Source organism: Anolis carolinensis, unplaced genomic scaffold, assembly GCF_035594765.1.
Source record: "Anolis carolinensis isolate JA03-04 unplaced genomic scaffold, rAnoCar3.1.pri scaffold_15, whole genome shotgun sequence".
NCBI lineage: Eukaryota > Metazoa > Chordata > Lepidosauria > Squamata > Dactyloidae > Anolis > Anolis carolinensis.
The window spans coordinates 8364296-8385162 of NW_026943826.1; the positions used below are offsets into that span (position 1 = coordinate 8364296).

General features: G+C 38.0%; 1 protein-coding gene and 1 long non-coding RNA gene across 2 annotated transcripts in view; one reads left to right on the top strand and one right to left on the bottom strand.

Annotated features, from left to right (window-relative positions):
* The window catches only part of plekhn1 (pleckstrin homology domain containing N1), a 71547-nt gene extending 66273 nt beyond the window's left edge, over positions 1-5274 (bottom strand). The window contains exon 1 of the mRNA XM_008118586.3: positions 4670-5274. Within this exon, the coding sequence (XP_008116793.2) occupies positions 4670-4749 (80 nt within the window). The 5' untranslated portion in view covers positions 4750-5274. The remainder of the gene's footprint in view (positions 1-4669) is intronic.
* LOC134294474 (uncharacterized) overlaps positions 1-13994 on the top strand; it is a 70409-nt gene extending 56415 nt beyond the window's left edge. The window contains exon 3 of the long non-coding RNA XR_010001362.1: positions 13826-13994. This is a non-coding gene — a long non-coding RNA (uncharacterized LOC134294474). The remainder of the gene's footprint in view (positions 1-13825) is intronic.
* The last annotated feature ends 6873 nt before the right edge of the window (positions 13995-20867 follow it).

The following is a 20867-nucleotide window of genomic DNA, read 5'->3' on the forward strand; positions in this document are numbered from 1 at the left end:
TTTGCAGTTGGCAGATCGTAATTTTGTCTATTATTATTACTATTATTATTATTATTATTATTATTATTATTATTGTATGACTAAGCAAAGAAGATAGACATGCTGGATTTCGTATCACAAAATCACAATTCGAACACTTCCCAAGTATCTAGGACTGTGTGATGTATTTTCGGATGATGCGTGCAGATCCCAGTAAGGTGGCCTTTTGCAGTTGGCAGATCATAATTTTGTCTATTATTATTATTATTATTATTATTATTATTATTATTATTATTATTATTATTATTTTATGACACAGCAAACAAAATAGATATGCTGGATTTCGTATCACAAAATCACAAGTCGAACACTTCCCAAGTGTCTAGGACTGTGTGATGTATTTTCGGATGATGCGCGCAGATCTCAGTAGGGTGGCCTTTTGCAGTTGGCAGATCATGATTTTGTCAATGTCTATTGTTTCCAAATGCCGACTGAGATCTTTTGGCACAGCACCCAATGTGCCCATCACCACCGGGACCACCTGCACTGGTTTCTGCCAGAGTCTTTGAAGTTCAATCTTGAGGTCCTGAGAGCGGCTGAGTTTTTGCAGTTGGCAGATCATAATTTTGTCTATTATTATTATTATTATTATTATTATTATTATTATTATTATTATTATTATTTTATGACACAGCAAACAAGATAGATATGCTGGATTTCATATCACAAAATCACAAGTCGAACACTTCCCAAGTATCTAGGACTTATTATTATTATTACTGTTTTATTATGACACAGCAAACAAGATAGATATGCTGGATTTCGTATCACAAAATCACAAGTCGAACACTTCCCAAGTGTCTAGGACTGTGGTATGTATTATTATTATTATTATTATTATTATTATTATTATTATTATTATTATTTTATTGAATGACACAGCAAACAAAATAGATATGCTGGATTTCACATCACAAAATCACAAGTCGAACCCTTCCCAAGTGTCTAGGACTGTGTGATGTATTATTATTATTATTATTATTATTATTATTATTATTATTATTATTATTATGACACAGCAAACAAGATAGACTTGCTGGATTTCATATCACAAAATCACAAGTCGAACACTTCCCAAGTATCTAGGACTGTGTGATGTATTATTATTATTATTATTATTATTATTATTATTATTATGACACAGCAAACAAGATAGACTTGCTGGATTTCATATCACAAAATCACAAGTCGAACACTTCCCAAGTATCTAGGACTGTGTGATGTATTATTATTATTATTATTATTATTATTATTATTATTATTATTATGACACAGCAAACAAGATAGACTTGCTGGATTTCATATCACAAAATCACAAGTCGAACACTTCCCAAGTGTCTAGGACTGTGTGATGTATTTTCGGATGATGTGCACAGATCCCAGCAGGGTGGCCTTTTGCAGTTGGAAAATTATTATTATTATTATTATTATTATCATTATTATTATTATTATTATTATTATTACCCTGTTTCCCCTAAAATAAGACATCCCCAGAAAATAAGACCTAGTAGAGATTTTGCTGAATTGCTAAATATAAGGCCTCCCCTGAAAGTAAGACCTAGTAAAATTTTTGTTTGGAAGCATGACCGCCAAACAGAACACCAGAGCATGCAGGATCGGTAAATGTACGTACGATAGAGTGTTGTACATGGAAATATTGGTAGTAACAAGAAATTCTTGATAGGATTCACAGTTAGTCTGGTTATGCTGGTTTGTGATGACAACTACTGTACAGTATATAATAAATGTTCATTTTTTGGTTCAACAATAAAAGTGAATTTTTCTTCATGGAAAAATAAGACATCCCCGAAAATAAGACCTAGTGCATCTTTGGGAGCAAAAATTAATATAAGACACTGTCTTATTTTCGGGGAAACACGGTATTATTATTATTGTAGTTGGCTCACAACCAGGGAAACTGTGACCTCCACCAATGATGGACCTGGATTAAACTTGGCACACAGAACCCCCATGACTAACTCAACCTAATGGAGGGGTTTGCAGGGATTGACTCACCATAGTGGGAGTTGTAGTTTACCCTACAGTCAGAGAGCACATTGAACCCCACCTATGAGTCATCTAGAGCAGGGGTCCCCAAACTTTTTAAGCAGAGGGCCGGTCCACAATCCTTCAGACTGTTGAGGGGCCGAATTATCATTTGAAAAAAAAATACAAACGAATTCCTATACATGTCTTATTTGTAGTGCAACAGCAACAACAACAACGAAAGAACAATACAATATTTAAAAATGAAAACAATTTTAACCAACATAAACCTATTAGGATTTCAATGGAAAGTGTGGGCCTGCTTCTGGCCAATGAGATAGTCAAGTTAATTAGGATTGTTGTTGTTGTTGTTGTTGTTGTGTGCCTTCAAGTCATGTCAGACTTTGGTTGAGCCTAAGTCTAAAATTAATTATTTATTTACTGCATTTATTTACTACATTTATATCCCGCCCTTCTCACCCCGAAGGGGACTCAGAGCAGCTGTATGTACATACAATATATTATATTATTAGCATAACACAATATTAGCATTATATATTACTATATTGAACTATACCACTATACTATTCTATAATATGTAATATATAACATATAATTAATATTATTATATGGTATTACTATTAGTATTATATTGTATAACATAAGATTATTATCAATATTATATGTATATACAATATATTATATTATTAAAACTTATATAAAAATATTATATTATAAAACTGAGGGCGGGGGCCAGGTAAATGACCTTGGAGGGCCGCATCCGGCCCCCGGGCCTTAGTTTGGGGACCCCTGATCTAGAGCAAACTTGCCCAACATAACAAACTTCAAGTACTGATGGAGTTTCTCGGGGTTGACCTGGCATGATGTCCGCTGTAGCTCACCCACAACCTTGTGCGTTTTGTACAATTAAAATTTGACTTTTTCATATAACCCAAGCTAGTATATAAATATAATAGGCACTGCATATGAGAGGAAAATGCAGAGTGTGCAACAATGCCTATGCAGTTGGGAAGATTTTCTACACTGAATGCACAATAGGGAAAAAGTGTTGCAAAGTTAAGTGACTGTGGACACAATCCTAGGGACACTTTCCTGGGATTGAACCCCAATGAATTAGGGGCTGGGAGGAGGCATGCATGGAATTGCTCTGTATATCAATTGGTCTAAAAGTGTTCACAATTTCCCATGGAATAATAATAATAATAATAATAATAATAATAATAATAATAACAACAACAGTCCCAGACACTTGGGAAGTGTCCGACGTGTGATCCAATACAACATCCAGCAGAGTGTCTGCTGTGGACTCATCTTGCTGTGTTTCTAATAATAATAATAATAATAATAATAATAATAATAATAATAATAATAATAATAATAATAAATCATCTGAAAATACATCAAATGGAGTGCCGTTACCTTCCCGCCGGACCAGTACCTATTGCTCTACTCACACTCTGGGGGTTGGTGCTCATCTGCATTTCTAAGCCGAAGAGCCGGCATTGTCCATAGATACCTCCAAAGTCAAGTGGCCATAGGCATGACTGCATGAAGTGCCGTTACCTTCCTGCCGGAGCAGTACCTATTGCTCTACTCACACTCTGGGGGTTGGCGCTCATCTCCATTTCTAAGCCGAAGAGCCGGCGTTGTCCGTAGACACCTCCAAGGTCATGTGGCCATAGGCATGACTGCATAGAGCAACGTTACCTTCCTGTACCTATTGATCTACTCACATTTGCATGTTTTCGAACTGCCTATTGCTCTACTCACACTCTGGAGGTTGGTGCTCATCTCCATTTCTAAGCCGAAGAGCCAGCATTGTCCATAGACACCTCCAAGGTCATGTGCCTGGCATGACTACATAGAGGGCCGTTACCTTCCCACCGGAGCGGTGCCTATTGCTCTACTCACGCTCTGGGGGTTGGTGCTCATCTTTGTTTCGAAGCCGAAGAGCCGGCGTTGTCCATAGACACCTCCAAGGTCATGTGCCTGGCATGACTGCATGGAGCGCTGTTACCTTCCCGCCGGAGCAGTACCTATTGCTCTACTCACGCTCTGGCGGTTGGTGCTCATCTCCGTTTCGAAGCCGAAGAGCCGGCATTGTCCATAGACACCTCCAAAGTCAAGTGGCCACTGTCATGACTGCATGGAGTGCTGTTACCTTCCCTACTGTACCATTGGATAAACACAGATGTCTATTCTAAACAATGTAATGAACTATATAAAACACAATAATGGTTCAAAACATAAGTCATATACAATATGTATATTAGAGCATCATATACATATTACATTCACAGAATCAATGCTCAGTCCTATGGTATAGAACCCAAAACCTTCCCTACCGTACCTATTGATCTACTCACATTTGCATGTTTTTGAAGCGCTAGGTTGGCAGAAGCTGGGGCTAACAGCGGGAGCTCACTCCGCTCCCCGGATTCGAACCTGCAACCTTTCGGTCCGCAAGTTCAGCAACTCAGGGCTCCGACACCGACCATATACCACAGTTCAGACTGCATTGGGAGTTTCAAAACTTCCCCAAGAAAGGAACAAGCCCAGTCAAAGAAAGGCTTTTTCTTCCCCGAGAGTAGACAAAGCCCCATTTGGGGATGATAATACTCACTCTTTCCTGAGCGAAGGCTTCCTCGAAAAGGAATATCTGAGCCTCCCAGATGCGTGGGGAACACAAGCCATGTTCCCCATGTTGTTGCGGGTGGAAAAAGCAACTCCTCTAATTTGGGAACAGCTGGGCAGAGCAGAGAAGCCAAGGGAGGAGGAAGAAAAGAGAAGGAGGAGAGAGCGAGTCTCTTCCCCAGGCAGGCAGGCAGGCAGAGGAGGTGTGCTCACTCGGCTGTTTGTGTGCTGTGTCAGGGAGTGAGTGAGAGAGTGAGTGAGTGTGCGCCTCCATGTGTCACTCAGACATTCCCCACTTCCTCCTGCCAGGGTGACTCTTTTGGGTGTGGGAGCTGGGAATAAACAGCCTTTTCGCCCCAGGCTCTTGGCTTAGCCGGCTTCCCCTCCTCCTCTCTTTCTTTCTTTCTTTCTTTCTTTCTTTCTTTCTTTCTTTCTTTCTTTCTTTCTTTCTTTCTTTCTTTCTTTCTTTCTTTTTTTCTATCCTTCCCAAGACAGGACACTCGATCTCTTCGAGAGCAACTGGAGGAACAGACTCTCCCAATCCTCCCGGCGCTTTTCCCCATATATCCCAGACTCAAGGACTAGTGTGTTTCACCTGCAGCCAGACAGGCCTCTTAGGACAAAAGAAAGAAAGTCCAAAGTAGTTTCTTCCAAAGGCCTGATTCAGGTTTTGTTTCTTCCTCCGGTTCCCTCCTGCTGACTTTGCAACTAAACTACTCTTACAGTAGAGTCTCACTTATCCAAGACTCGCGTATCCAAGCTTCTGGATTATCCAAGCCATTTTTGTAGTCAATGTTTTATTTATTTATTTACTAGCGTTGCTGTGGCTTATGCTTTCAGAGTGTTGCTCTTTATTTACTGTCCTGATTTTAGAGATTATATTGTTCTGTATTATTATATCACAGTAATTATTACATATTATATTTATAATCTTATATTATCTGCTTAGAACTGGATTATATGAGGCCCCTTCTACATAGCTGTATAAAATGCACATTGAAGTGGATTCTATGGCAGTGTGGAGTCAGGATAATGCAGTTCAAAGCAGATAATATGAGATTATAAATAATAATAATAATAATAATAATAATAATAATAATAATTTTATTTTTATACCCCGCCCCATCTCCCTGAAGGGACTCGGGGCGGCTTACATGGGGCCTAGCCCGATAAAACAATCAATATCAGTAACACGACTATAAAACAATTATGGGTTATATAGCTGTGTGGAAGGGCCTTGAGTCTACACTGCCATATAATCCAGTTAAAATGGGATAATTTGTATTTTATAGGCAGTGTGGAAGAGGCCTAAGTGAGGCCTAACCTGCCTGTCCCCTGGGCTGAGTGGGTTGCTAGGAGACCAAGTGGGCGGAGCTTAGCCTTCTAACTGGCAGCAATTGGAATAAAAACAATTATTCCTCTCCCTCTAATTAGGACTTTATTTTCCTTTTTGTTGTATGAACGTAGAGGCATGGATGAGGGGTTGTGCTGCCAAGTTTAGTGTTTCTGGGATGTGCAGTTTTGTTGTTTTGTCCTAGGCTGAAATTTCATTACCCTTTTATATACAGTAGAGTCTCACTTATCCAAGCTAAACAGACCAGCAGAACCTTGGATAAGTGAATATCTTGGATAATGAGAGATTAAGGAAAAGCCTATTAAACATCAAATGAGGTTATGATTTTACAAATGAAGCACCAAAACTTCATGTTATACAACAAATTTGACAGAAAAAGTAGTTCAATATGAAATAATGCTATGTAGTAATTACTGTATTTACTAATTTAGCACCGAAATATCATGATGTATTGAGAACATTGACTACAAAAATGCGTTGGATAATCCAGAACGTTGGATAAGTGAGACTCTACTGTAATAAACTTTATTTATACCTCACCACCATCTCCCATAGGCACAGCAGAGGGTTAAACACTTGTGCTGGCAGGACTGACGACTTGAAGTTTGGGTTGCTGACCTGAAGGTTGCCGGTTCAAATCTAACCTGGGGAGAGCACGGATGAGCTCCCTCTGTCAGCTCCAGAACCAGAACATGAGAGAAGCCTCCCACAAGGATGTGCCGGCAGAACTGCTGACTGACAGGTTGGCAATTTGAATCTAAGGAGAGCAGGTGAGCTCCCTCTGTCAGCTCCAGCTCCATGCGGGGACGTGAGAGAAGCCTCCCACAAGGATGGTCAAAACCCTTTGTGCCGGCAGAACTGCTGACTGACAGGTCGGCGGTTTGCATCCAGGGAGAGTAGGTGAGCTCCCTCTGTCAGCTCCAGCTCCCCATGCAGGGACATGAGAGAAGCCTCCCACAAGGATGGTCAAAACATCAAAAACATCCGGTTAATGTCCCCTGGGCAACGTCCCTGCAGATGGCCAATTCTCTCTATTGATCTACCCACATTTGCATGTTTTCAAACTGCTAGGCTGGCAGAAGCTGGGGCTAACAGTGTGCGCTCATCTCATTCCCCCGGATTTGAACCAGCAACCTTTCGGTCAGCAAGTTCAACAGCTCAGCTGTTTAACCTGCTGCGTCACTGGGGGCTCCCGATACACTAACCCTATACATATGATAATACAAAACTTACAGATCAGTATCCTTGGTGAGCTAAGCATTTTTTTGGAATTTGAAATCCATTTGCAGCCATTAGGGAAAGCTGGGCACTAAGGGAGAAAGAGGGAGGAGAGAAACCGGGACATTTAAAAAGCAGCAGAAGAAATGGGAAGGCAGGTGAAAAGTGTGCTGACATCCTGCGTCTAAAAGGGTATAATTACTACTTGGAGTTGATGCAACATAGACTGAAGCATATTAAATGGGTGGATGCCCTTTCTGAAATGAGTAACCTGCAATGGATTGTGAGTCTCCTTTAAATAATAATAATAATAATAATAATAATAATAATAATAATAATAATAATAATACATTATTATTAAAATATTATTATTAAAATACATCACACAGTCCTAGACACTTGGGAAGTGTTCGACTTGTGATTTTATGAAACGAAATCCAGCATATCTATCTTGTTTGCTGTGACATACTAAAATAATAATAATAATAATAATAATAATAATAATAATAATAATCACACAGTCCTAAACACTTGGAAAGTGCCCGACTTGTGATTTTGTGATACGAAATCCAGCATATCTATCTTGTTTGCTGTGCCATACAATAATAATAATAATAATAATAATAATAATAATAATAATAATAATAAATCACACAGTCCTAGACACTTGGGAAGTGTTCGACTTGTGATTTTGTGATACGAAATCCAGCATATCTATCTTGTTTGCTGTGCCATACAATAATAATAATAATAATAATAATAATAATAATAATAATAATAATAATAATAAATCGCACAGTCCTAAACACTTGGAAAGTGCCCGACTTGTGATTTTGTGATACGAAATCCAGCATATCTATCTTGTTTGCTGTGCCATACAATAATAATAATAATAATAATAATAATAATAATAATAATAATAATAATAATAAATCGCAAAACACTTGGAAAGTGCCCGACTTGTGATTTTGTGATACGAAATCCAGCATATCTATCTTGTTTGCTGTGCCATACAATAATAATAATAATAATAATAATAAATCGCACAGTCCTAAACACTTGGAAAGTGCCCGACTTGTGATTTTGTGATACGAAATCCAGCATATCTATCTTGTTTGCTGTGCCATACAATAATAATAATAATAATAATAATAATAATAATAATAATAATAATAATAAATCGCAAAACACTTGGAAAGTGCCCGACTTGTGATTTTGTGATACGAAATCCAGCATATCTATCTTGTTTGCTGTGCCATACAATAATAATAATAATAATAATAATAAATCGCACAGTCCTAAACACTTGGAAAGTGCCCGACTTGTGATTTTGTGATACGAAATCCAGCATATCTATCTTGTTTGCTGTGCCATACAATAATAATAATAATAATAATAATAATAATAATAATAATAATAATAATAATAATAAATCGCACAGTCCTAAACACTTGGAAAGTGCCCGACTTGTGATTTTGTGATACGAAATCCAGCATATCTATCTTGTTTGCTGTGCCATACAATAATAATAATAATAATAATAATAATAATAATAATAATAATAATAATAATAATAATAAATCGCACAGTCCTAAACACTTGGAAAGTGCCCGACTTGTGATTTTGTGATACGAAATCCAGCATATCTATCTTGTTTGCTGTGCCATACAATAATAATAATAATAATAATAATAAATCGCACAGTCCTAAACACTTGGAAAGTGCCCGACTTGTGATTTTGTGATACGAAATCCAGCATATCTATCTTGTTTGCTGTGCCATACAATAATAATAATAATAATAATAATAATAATAATAATAATAATAAATCGCAAAACACTTGGAAAGTGCCCGACTTGTGATTTTGTGATACGAAATCCAGCATATCTATCTTGTTTGCTGTGCCATACAATAATAATAATAATAATAATAATAATAAATCGCACAGTCCTAAACACTTGGAAAGTGCCCGACTTGTGATTTTGTGATACGAAATCCAGCATATCTATCTTGTTTGCTGTGCCATACAATAATAATAATAATAATAATAATAATAATAATAATAATAATAATAAATCGCAAAACACTTGGAAAGTGCCCGACTTGTGATTTTGTGATACGAAATCCAGCATATCTATCTTGTTTGCTGTGCCATACAATAATAATAATAATAATAATAATAAATCGCACAGTCCTAAACACTTGGAAAGTGCCCGACTTGTGATTTTGTGATACGAAATCCAGCATATCTATCTTGTTTGCTGTGCCATACAATAATAATAATAATAATAATAATAATAATAATAATAATAATAATAATAATAAATCGCAAAACACTTGGAAAGTGCCCGACTTGTGATTTTGTGATACGAAATCCAGCATATCTATCTTGTTTGCTGTGCCATACAATAATAATAATAATAATAATAATAAATCGCACAGTCCTAAACACTTGGAAAGTGCCCGACTTGTGATTTTGTGATACGAAATCCAGCATATCTATCTTGTTTGCTGTGCCATACAATAATAATAATAATAATAATAATAATAATAATAATAATAATAATAAATCGCAAAACACTTGGAAAGTGCCCGACTTGTGATTTTGTGATACGAAATCCAGCATATCTATCTTGTTTGCTGTGCCATACAATAATAATAATAATAATAATAATAAATCGCACAGTCCTAAACACTTGGAAAGTGCCCGACTTGTGATTTTGTGATACGAAATCCAGCATATCTATCTTGTTTGCTGTGCCATACAATAATAATAATAATAATAATAATAATAATAATAATAATAATAATAATAATAAATCGCACAGTCCTAAACACTTGGAAAGTGCCCGACTTGTGATTTTGTGATACGAAATCCAGCATATCTATCTTGTTTGCTGTGCCATACAATAATAATAATAATAATAATAATAATAATAATAATAATAATAATAATAATAAATCGCACAGTCCTAAACACTTGGAAAGTGCCCGACTTGTGATTTTGTGATACGAAATCCAGTATATACATCTCGTTTGCTGTGTCATACTATGTCTTTGTGTCAATAATAATAATACTAATACGAAATGATGTATGTGAGTTAAGGTTTATGTTTCTACATCTCATTGTTACTTTGTGCTTTGAAAATAAAATACTGTACTTATTTTAAGCAACAAAACTTTGCCAAACGCAAGAGTGCTTTCGAATTAAGCTATGGTGCAATCCTCTTGCTTTATTTAAAGAATTTGGGAAGGAAGGGGTCCAGATGCCCACATCTTTCACTGCCTGTGCTCCTCTTTCCCCTTACTTCTTCTTTTGTGGATTTTTTTTCTCTCCTTTTGACCCAAAATCTGTTGAGCTGGACAATGCAGAGCTTGGAGCGGAAATGCAACTCTCAGAGGCCTTTTTCACGTTCTCCTGGGGATTCTGGAACAACAAAGTAGTAAGATCAGCTTCTGCCAACCTAGCAGTTCGAAAACATGCAAATGCGAGTAGATCAATAGGTACTGCTCCGGCGGGAATGTAATAGTGCTCCATGCAGTCACACCAGTGGCCACATGACCTTGGAGGTGTCTATGGACAACACTGGCTCTTTGGCTTAGAAATGGAGATGAGCCCCAACCCCCCGAGTGTGAGTAGATCAATAGGTACTGCTCCAGCGGGAATGTAATAGCGCTCCATGCAGTAACGCCAGTGGCCACATGACCTTGGAGGTGTCTATGGACAACGCTGGCTCTTCGACTTGGAAATGGAGATGAGCCCCAACCCCCCGAGTGTGAGTAGATCAATAGGTACTGCTCCAGTGGGAATGTAATAGCGCTCCATGCAGTCATGCCAGTGGCCACATGACCTTGGAGGTGTCTATGGACAACGCTGGCTCTTTGGCTTAGAAATGGAGATGAGCCCCAACCCCCCGAGTGTGAGTAGATCAATAGGTACTGCTCCAGCGGGAATGTAATAGCGCTCCATGCAGTAACGCCAGTGGCCACATGACCTTGGAGGTGTCTATGGACAACGCTGGCTCTTCGACTTGGAAATGGAGATGCGCACCAACCTTCAAAGTCGCACACAACTAGACCTAACGTCAGAGGAAAACCTTGACCTTTACCTATTAATAATAATAATAATAATAACTCCAAGGTCATGTGGCTGGCATGACTGCCTGGAGCACCGTTACCTTCCCTATTAATAATAATAATAATAATAATAATAATAATAATAATAATAATACAGTAGAGTCTCACTTATCCAAGCTAAACGGGCCGGCAGAAGCTTGGATAAGCAAATATCTTGGATAATAAGGAGGGATTAAGGAAAAGCCTATTAAACATCAAATTAGGTTATGATTTTACAAATTAAGCAACAAAACATCATGTTAGACAACAAATTTGGCAGAAAAAGTAGTTCAATACGCAGTAATGCTATGTAGTAATTACTGTATTTATGAATTTAGCACCAAAATATCACGATATATTGAAAACATTGACTACAAAAATGCCTTCGATAATCCAGAGGCTTGGATAAGTGAGTCTTGGATAATTGAGACTCTACTGTAATAATAATATTAATATTAATAATAATAATAATAATAATATAATAACTCCAAGGTCGTGTGGCTGGCATGACTGCATGGAGCGCGGTACCTATTAATCTACTCACATTTGTATGTCTTCTAACTGCTAGGTTGGCAGAAGCTGGGGCTAACAGCGGGAGCTCACTCCGCTCCCCGGATTTGAACCTGCGACCTTTTGGTCCGCACGTTCAGCAGCTTAGCGCTTTAACACTCTGTGCCATCGGGGCCCCCATTATTATTATTATTATTATTATTATTATTATTATTATTATTATTATTATTTGAAACACAACAAGATGAGTCCACAGCAGACACTCTGCTGGCTGTTGAATTGGATCACACGTCTGACACTTTCCAAGTGTCTAGGATTATTATTATTATTATTATTATTATTATTATATTATTATTATTATTATTGTATGACACAACAAACAAGACAGATATGCTGGATTTCGTATCACAAAATCACAAGTCGAACACTTCCCAAGTGTCTAGGACTGTGTGATGTATTATTATTATTATTATTATTATTATTATTATTATTATTATTATTATTATTATTATATGACACAGCAAACAAGATAGATATGCTGGATTTCGTATCACAAAATCACAAGTCAAACACTTCCCAAGTGTCTAGGACTGTGTGATGTATTTTCGGATGATGCGCGCAGATCCCAGTAGGGTGGCCTTTTGCAGTTGGTAGATCGTGATTTTGTCAATGTCTATTGTTTCCAAATACCGGCTGAGATCTTTTGGCACGGCACCCAGTGTGCCGATCACCACCGGGACCACCTGCACTGGTTTCTGCCAGAGTCTTTGAAGTTCAATCTTGAGGTCCTGATAGCGGCTGAGTTTTTCCTGTTGTTTTTCGTCAATGCGACTGTCACCTGGGATGGCAACATCAATGATCCAAACCTTTTTCTTTTCCACAACTGTGATGTCTGGTGTGTTGCGTTCCAGAACTTTGTCAGTCTGGATTCGGAAGTCCCACAGTATCTTTGCGTGCTCATTTTCCAATAGTTTTACAGGTTTGTGATCCCACCAGTTCTTTATTGCAGGGAGGTGGTACTTGAGGCATAAGTTCCAATGAATCATTTGGGCCACATAGTTGCGCCTCTGTTTGTAGTCTGTCTGTGCGATTTTCTTACAGCAGCTGAGGATGTGATCAATGGTTTCGTCGGTTTCCTTGCACAGTCTGCATTTTGGGTCATCAGCTGATTTTTCGATCTTGGCCTGAATTGCCTTTGTCCTGATGTCTTGCTCCTGGGCTGCAAGGATCAGGCCTTCTGTCTCCTTCTTCAGGGTCCCATTCGTGAGCCAGAGCCAGGTCTTCTATTATTATTATTATTATTATTATTATTATTATTATTATTATTATTAATTGCCTTTGTCCTGATGTCTTGCTCCTGGGCTGCAAGGATCAGGCCTTCTGTCTCCTTCTTCAGGGTCCCATTCGTGAGCCAGAGCCAGGTCTTCTATTATTATTATTATTATTATTATTATTATTATTATTATTATTAATAATTACCTTTGCCCTGATGTCTTGCTCCTGGGCTGCAAGGACCAGGCCTTCTGCCTCCTTCTTCAGGGTCCCATTCGTGAGCCAGAGCCAGGTCTTCTCCTTATCAGCTTTTCCTTCAGTTTTGTCAAGGAACTTTCCATGCAAGGTTTTGTGGTGCCAGCTGTCAGCTCTAGTTTGTAGTGCGGTTTTCTTGTACTGATTTTTTGTTATTATTATTATTGTTTTCCAAGTTGTGGCAAAACATCTTTTGACTGGCAGAACAAAAACAAAAACCTCTCTGGAATGATTGAGATTCTTGGGCTTAGAAACTTTTCAAAAGTAACTTTATTTATTCTCCGCTCTGCCGTCTTCGATTTATATAGATGCTCACCTCTTCCTTTCTCAGCTGACCGTGTAAAGAGCTTCTTGCTTATAGAATATTCCTCGCAGAGCCTCGAAAGCCCAAAAGTGAATCTCGCCTCCTTGTTTTTGCAGACTAACATGGTATGTTTCCTGGAGTCTCCCTTCCGAGGAGAATTCTGAATCATCTGCTGCGGAAATGAGTTGAACATCCCTTGGAACTAAGGAATATCCCGTCATGCCTTGCTTCTGCAAACTAGCCACCCTGGGACGGGACTCCCAAGAATCATTGAGAAGGTAATTGCTTGACATGCTGCTGAATTCCAAGAAGGATGCCCAGCTCTTTAAGCCGCTCCTCATAGGGTTTGTTCTCCAAATCCTCAGCGGTGTTTTTCTAATGACATGCTACTTATTTAATTCTGATTTTTTTTAAAAAGAGTGTTGGTAGTCAACAGGCTATATTCTTGGGAAAACAGTATGCAACTCATGGTTATTAATAGAAATTATTAATTATTAATAGAAAAAGAAAGCAGCATGGCCTGATCCCACATATATACGTATATATTCTAATATTATGTATTTAAGCACGTTAATCTTCTAGTAGGAATTGGGGTGCAAACTTTGGTGTTTCACATACTGTATATACTCGAGTATAAGCCTAGTTTTTCAGCCCTTTTTTTAAGACTGAAAAAGCCCCCTTATACTCGGGTGAGGGTCCTGGTTGGCTTATATTTGGGTCAGCCTATATTCGGGAATATATGGTACATTTATTAGTTTTCTCTATTATTATTGGTATTATTACATTTATTATTTTTCTCTATTATTGTTGCTACTATTACATTTATTTTACTCTATTATTATTATTATTATTATTAATAATAATAATAATACATTTATTATTTCACTGATCTTATTATTATCATTATATTTATTATTTTACTCTATTATTAATAATACTTTTATTATTTCACTCTGATATTATTATATTTATTATTTTATTCTATTTATTACTACATGTTTTATTTTCCTATATTTATTATTATTATTATTATTATTATTATTATTATTATTATTATGACATGTATTATTTTATTCTATTATTATTAAAAGGATACATAAGCACATTTACATTGAAGAAGATGTAAATGTGCTTATGTATCCTTTTAATAATAATAGACTAAAATAAAATGTAATAGTAGCAACAATAATAGAGAAAAATAATAAATTGAAGAAGATGAGAATCATGATTTGATCAGAATTGGACAGTCTTGTCTTAAATTTGAGCTTTATGTAAATATTCAAAAACATTTAACCTACGGATGCCTCAATGTAATTTTATTGGTATCTGTTTTTATTTCTGAAATTTACCACCCTCGGCTTATACTGGAGTCAATGTTTTCCCAGTTTTTTTGTGGTAAAATTAGGTGCCTCGGCTTATATTCGGGTCGGCTTATACTCGAGTATATACGGTAAGTCATTAGCATGCTGGCTGTTATCCGAACAGAGGATGGGCCGGAGATGTCACTGCCTTGGTCCTTATACTGGAGTCAATGTTTTCCCAGTTTTTTGTGGTAAAATTAGGTGCCTCGGCTTATATTCGGGTCGGCTTATACTCGGATATATACGGTAATTCTTCCACAAGTAAGAGTAAAGTAAACTACATATATTTCAACATGTTGTTGAAGGCTTTCATGGCCAGAATCACCAGGTTGCTGTGACTTTTCAGGGTTGTATGGCCTTGTTTCAGAAGCATTCTCTCCTGACGTTTCACCCACATCTATGGCAGGCATCCTCAGAGGTTGTGAGGTCTGTCGGAAACTAGGCAAGTGGGGTTTATATACCTGTGGAATAATGTCCCGGGTGGGAGAAAGAACTCTTGTCTGTTGGAGGCAAGTGTGAATGTTGCCGTTGGTCACCTTGATTAGCATCGAATAGCCTTGCAGCGTCAAAGTCTTGCTGCCTGGGGGAATCCTTTGTCGGGAGGTGTTAGCTGGCCCTGATTGTTTCCTGTCTGGAATTCCCCTGTTTGCTGAGTGTTGTTCTTTATTTGCTGTTCTGATTCTAGAGTTTTTTTAAATACTAGTAGCTGGATTGTGTTCATTTTTAAAAAAATAATAATTTTTATTATGTTATAAGTACTGTATTTTTTTGCTTCCAAACTTTAGCTAGAACAAGTCTTGCGGCTGTCCCTATAAGGAAGAGCATTTTATCCTGATTTTTATTCAGTTTCACATTTGTAATGCCTAACAGGTACATTTCAGGTATCATAGGGAAATTTAATTTTTGTGTGTGTTGCTTTATGTATTGTGTTCATTTTCATGGTTTCTATTCAAATGAACAAGTTTGGGTTCTTTGCGGAAACTGTCCTCATTTTGCCTCCGTCTCCCCATCGCTATTTCCCCTTGTGTAATAGCAGGCGGCTCTCAGTAAATCAAGGCAAACCATCCGTCATATTTTGAAACAAGTGTTTTGTCAACATAAGGATGTCTTTACATTGTGTTTTGAATTTCTTTGAACCCCATTAGCCTGTGGGCAGTATAAGGGCGCCCCCTCCTGGTATAATGCATGAAGTCAGTGCTCCAAGAACTAGGGTGACCGTCATCATTATCTCAATGTGTTCCTGAGAGTATATTTGTAGACCTTAGGAAGCTGTTTTTTTTATTTACTGTATATACTCGAGTATAAGCCTAGTTTTTCAGCCTTCTTTTTAAGACTGAAAAAGCACCCCTCGGCTTATACTCGGGTGAGAATCCTGGTTGGCTTATATTTGGTTCAGCTTATACTCGAGAATATATAATAATAATAATAATAATAATAATAATAATAATAATAATAACTGGCACAACAAAACATTGCATGGAAAGTTCCTTGACAAAATTGAAGGAAAAGCTGATAAGGAGAAGACCTGGCTCTGGCTCACGAATGGGACCCTGAAGAAGGAGACAGAAGGCCTGATCCTTGCAGCCCAGGAGCAAGACATCAGAACAAAGGCAATTCAGGCCAAGATCGAAAAATCAGCTAATGACCCAAAATGCAGACTCTGCAAGGAAACCGACGAAACCATTGATTATATCCTCAGCTGCTGTAAGAAAATTGCACAGACAGACTACAAACAGAGGCACAACTATGTGGCCCAAATGATCCATTGGAACTTATGCCTCAAGGACCACCTCCCAGCAGCAAAGAACTGGTGGGATCACAAACCTGCAAAAGTATTGGAAAATGAACACGCAAAGATACTGTGGGACTTCCGAATCCAGACTGACAAAGTTCTGGAACACAATACACCAGACATCACAGTTGTGGAAAAGAACAAGGTTTGGATCATTGATGTCACTATCCCAGGTGACAGTCGCATTGACGAAAAACAACAGGAAAAACTCAGCCGCTATCAGGACCTCAAGATTGAACTTCAAAGACTCTGGCAGAAACCAGTGCAGGTGGTCCCGGTGGTGATGGGCACACTGGGTGCCGTGCCAAAAGATCTCAGCCGGCATTTGGAAACAATAGACATTGACAAAATCACAATCTGCCAACTGCAAAAGGCCACCCTGCTGGGATCTGCGCACATCATCCGAAAATACATCACACAGTCCTAGACACTTGGGAAGTGTTCGACTTGTGGTTTTGTGAAACGAAACCCAGCATATCTATCTTGTTTGCTGTGTCATACAACGTTGTTGTGTCAATAATAATAATAATAATAATAATAATAATAATAAAACTTTATTTATATCCCGCCACCATCTCCCCAACGGGGACTCGGGGCGGCTTACATGGGGCCATGCCCAGAACAATACAATATAGCAAAATATAAAAACAACATATCATAATACAATTATAACAATACAAAAATAATCATGTACAGTACAACACAAAATCAAAAAAGCAATATAACAGGGCGGGCCGCATGAACACTCAGTTAAAACCTGGGGTGAGAAAAAGATAAGAATAAAACCACGGGGAGCAGAGACATAAAATAGCAAACAGTCTGGAGGATAGATATGGTACATTTATTATTTTTCTCTATTATTGTTGGTATTATTACATTTATTATTTTTATCTATTATTGTTGGTATTATTACATTTATTATTTTTCTCTATTATTATTGGTATTATTACATTTATTAGGAGCCCCAGATGGCGTAGTGGACTAAGTGACTTGAAGGTTGGATTGCTGACCTAAAAGCTGCCAGGTTCGAATCCCACCTGGGGAGAGTGTGGATGAGCTCCCTCTATCAGCTCCAGCTCCATGCGGGGATATGAGAGAAGCCTCCCACAAGGACGATAAAAACATCAAAAACATCCGGGCGTCCCCTGGGCAACGTCCTTGCAGACGGCCAATTCTCTCACTCCAGAAGCAACTCCGGTTGCTCCTGACACGAAAAAAAAAATACATTTATTATTTTTCTCTGTTATTGTTGCTACTACTGAATTACATTTATTTTACTCTATTTTTTATTATTATTAATACAGTAGAGTCTCACTTATCCAAGACTCGCTTATCCAACGTTCTGGATTATCCAAGGCATTTTTGTAGTCAATGTTTTCAATATATCATGATTTTTTGGTGCTAAATTCGTAAATACAGTATTTACAACATAACATTACTGCATATTGAACTACTTTTTCTTTCAGATTTGTTGTAGAACATGATGTTTTGATGCTTAATTTGTAAAATCAAAACCTATTTTGATGTTTAATAGGTGTTTTCTTAATCTCTCCTTATTATCCAACATATTCACTAATCCAACGTTCTGCCGGCCCGTTTATGTTGGATAAGTGAGACTCTACTGTATTTTACTCTATTTTTATTATAATATTGTATGACACAGCAAACAAGATAGATATGCTGGATTTCGTATCACAAAATCACAAGTCGAACACTTCCCAAGTGTCTAGGACTGTGTGATGTATTTTCGGATGATGCGTGCAGATCCCAGTAGGGTGGCCTTTTGCAGTTGGCAGATCGTGATTTTGTCAATGTCTATTGTTTCCAAATGCCGGCTGAGATCTTTTGGCACAGCACCCAATGTGCCCATCACCACCGGGACCACCTGCACTGGTTTCTGCCAGAGTCTTTGCAGTTCAATCTTGAGGTCCTGAGAGCGGCTGAGTTTTTCCTGTTGTTTTTCGTCAATGTGATTGTCACCTGGGATAGTGACATCAATGATCCAAACCTTGTTCTTTTCCACAACTGTGATGTCTGGTGTGTTGTGTTCCAGAACTTTGTCAGTCTGGATTTGGAAGTCCCACAGTATCTTTGCGTGCTCATTTTCCAATACTTTTGCAGGTTTGTGATCCCACCAGTTCTTTGCTGCTGGGAGGTGGTACTTGAGGCATAAGTTCCAATGAATCATTTGGGCCACATAGTTGTGCCTCTGTTTGTAGTCTGTCTGTGCGATTTGGGAGGTGGTACTTGAATTATTATTATTATTATTATTATTATTATTATTATTATTATTATTATTAACATTGAGGCTGGGTGGCCATCTGTCAGGGATGCTTTGCTAGTGCTCTTGGTGCACAAAGGCAGAAGGGGGTTGGACTAAATGGCACAAAGGGTCTCTTCTAACCCTCTCTATTATTACTGTATTATTATTATTATTATTATTATTATTATTATTAACATTGATTCTGGGTGGCCATCTGTCAGGGGTGCTTTGTTTGTGCTTTCGGTGCACAAAGGCAGAAAGGGATTGGACTCAATGGCCCAAAGGGTCTCTTCCAATCCTCTTTTTTATTATTATTTTTGTTGTTGTTATTATTATTATTATTATTATTATTATTAATTGCTCGGTGGCCAACTATAGTTCGGCCCTCCAATGGTCCGAAGGATCGTGAACTGGCCCCCTGTTTAAAAAGTTAGGGGACCCCTGACCTAAAGCTTCATAGAGCTTCTGTTCAACCATTTCAAAGCTTCCTACTTGAGCGGTGATGGCACGATCAGCAGCATAGATGAAACTCTGTGTCTGTGTTTTGGATGGATTTGGAATCAGCTGGTTTCTCTGTAATAGTCAGTAAGATCACCTAAAGCTTCAGAGAGCTTTTGTTCAATCATTTCAAAGCTCCCTGCTTGAGCAGTGATGGCCCGATCGTCAGCATAGATGAAACTCTGTGTCTGTGTTTTGGATGGATTAGGAATGAGCTGGTTTCCCTGTAATAGTCAGTAAGATCACCTAAAGCTTCAGAGAGCTTCTGTTTAACCATTTCAAAGCTTCTTACTTGAGCGGTGATGGCACGATCGTCAGCATAGATGAAACTCTGTGTTTTGGATGGATTAGGAATCAGCTGGTTTCCCTATAATAGGCAGTAAGAGCACATAAAGCTTTGATGAGGAACTGAAAAATATGGATTTTTAGACATATATTGTATGCACATTAGAAGCAGTGAAATGTAGAAAAATCAGACTCTCTCTGTGTTAGATTTTAGGGATGCACAAGCTGACAGGACAAGCTGGGAGAAGGGGAGCCTATTTTCTATACATTCCAGTGTGAATTGGTTCCTAGTACAGCTTGACAGGCCAAGAGTGGCCTCTTGATGGATCTCTCTTTTTGGTGTCTGTGACTTGCTACTCGCTTTTAAGAGTACTTAGATAGGAAAATGCTGATTGTGCATATTTATGCCCATGTATGTAAGCATGTGAAGTGACGTACTAATGACGAGATGTATGTAGAAGCATGTTCTTTGTCTGAAAATGTATAAAAGGCAAGTCAACTCCTTGATCGTCTCTCTGGTTTGCTTTTTGGAAGAGATTCCATTTCCAGGGACTCAGCTGAATATAATAAACCGGATGGATTTGGAGTCAGCTGGTTTTCCCTGTAATAGGCAGTAAGAGCACCTCAAGCTTCAGAGAGCTTCTGTTTAACCATTTCAAAGCTTCTTACTTGAGCGGTGGTGGCAAAAGAAGGAAGGAGAGCGTTTGATCTTGGTTATTCAAGAAAGAAAACATTTCTTCAAGTTTTTTATTTTATACACTGGCTTGTATTGCTAGTATCCCCCATCCCGTTATAGTGCAAAACTTCGGAAACACAAAATAAGGTTAAAATGAGCATAAATAAATTGGCACGCGTCGACATAGGAATGAAAACATTGCAAAAACAAAGTCTTTTTCAACACGGGAGCTGGGGTTTTGCGCGATGGCTAAGCCAGAGCTTGCATTTCCAAAGGGGATGCT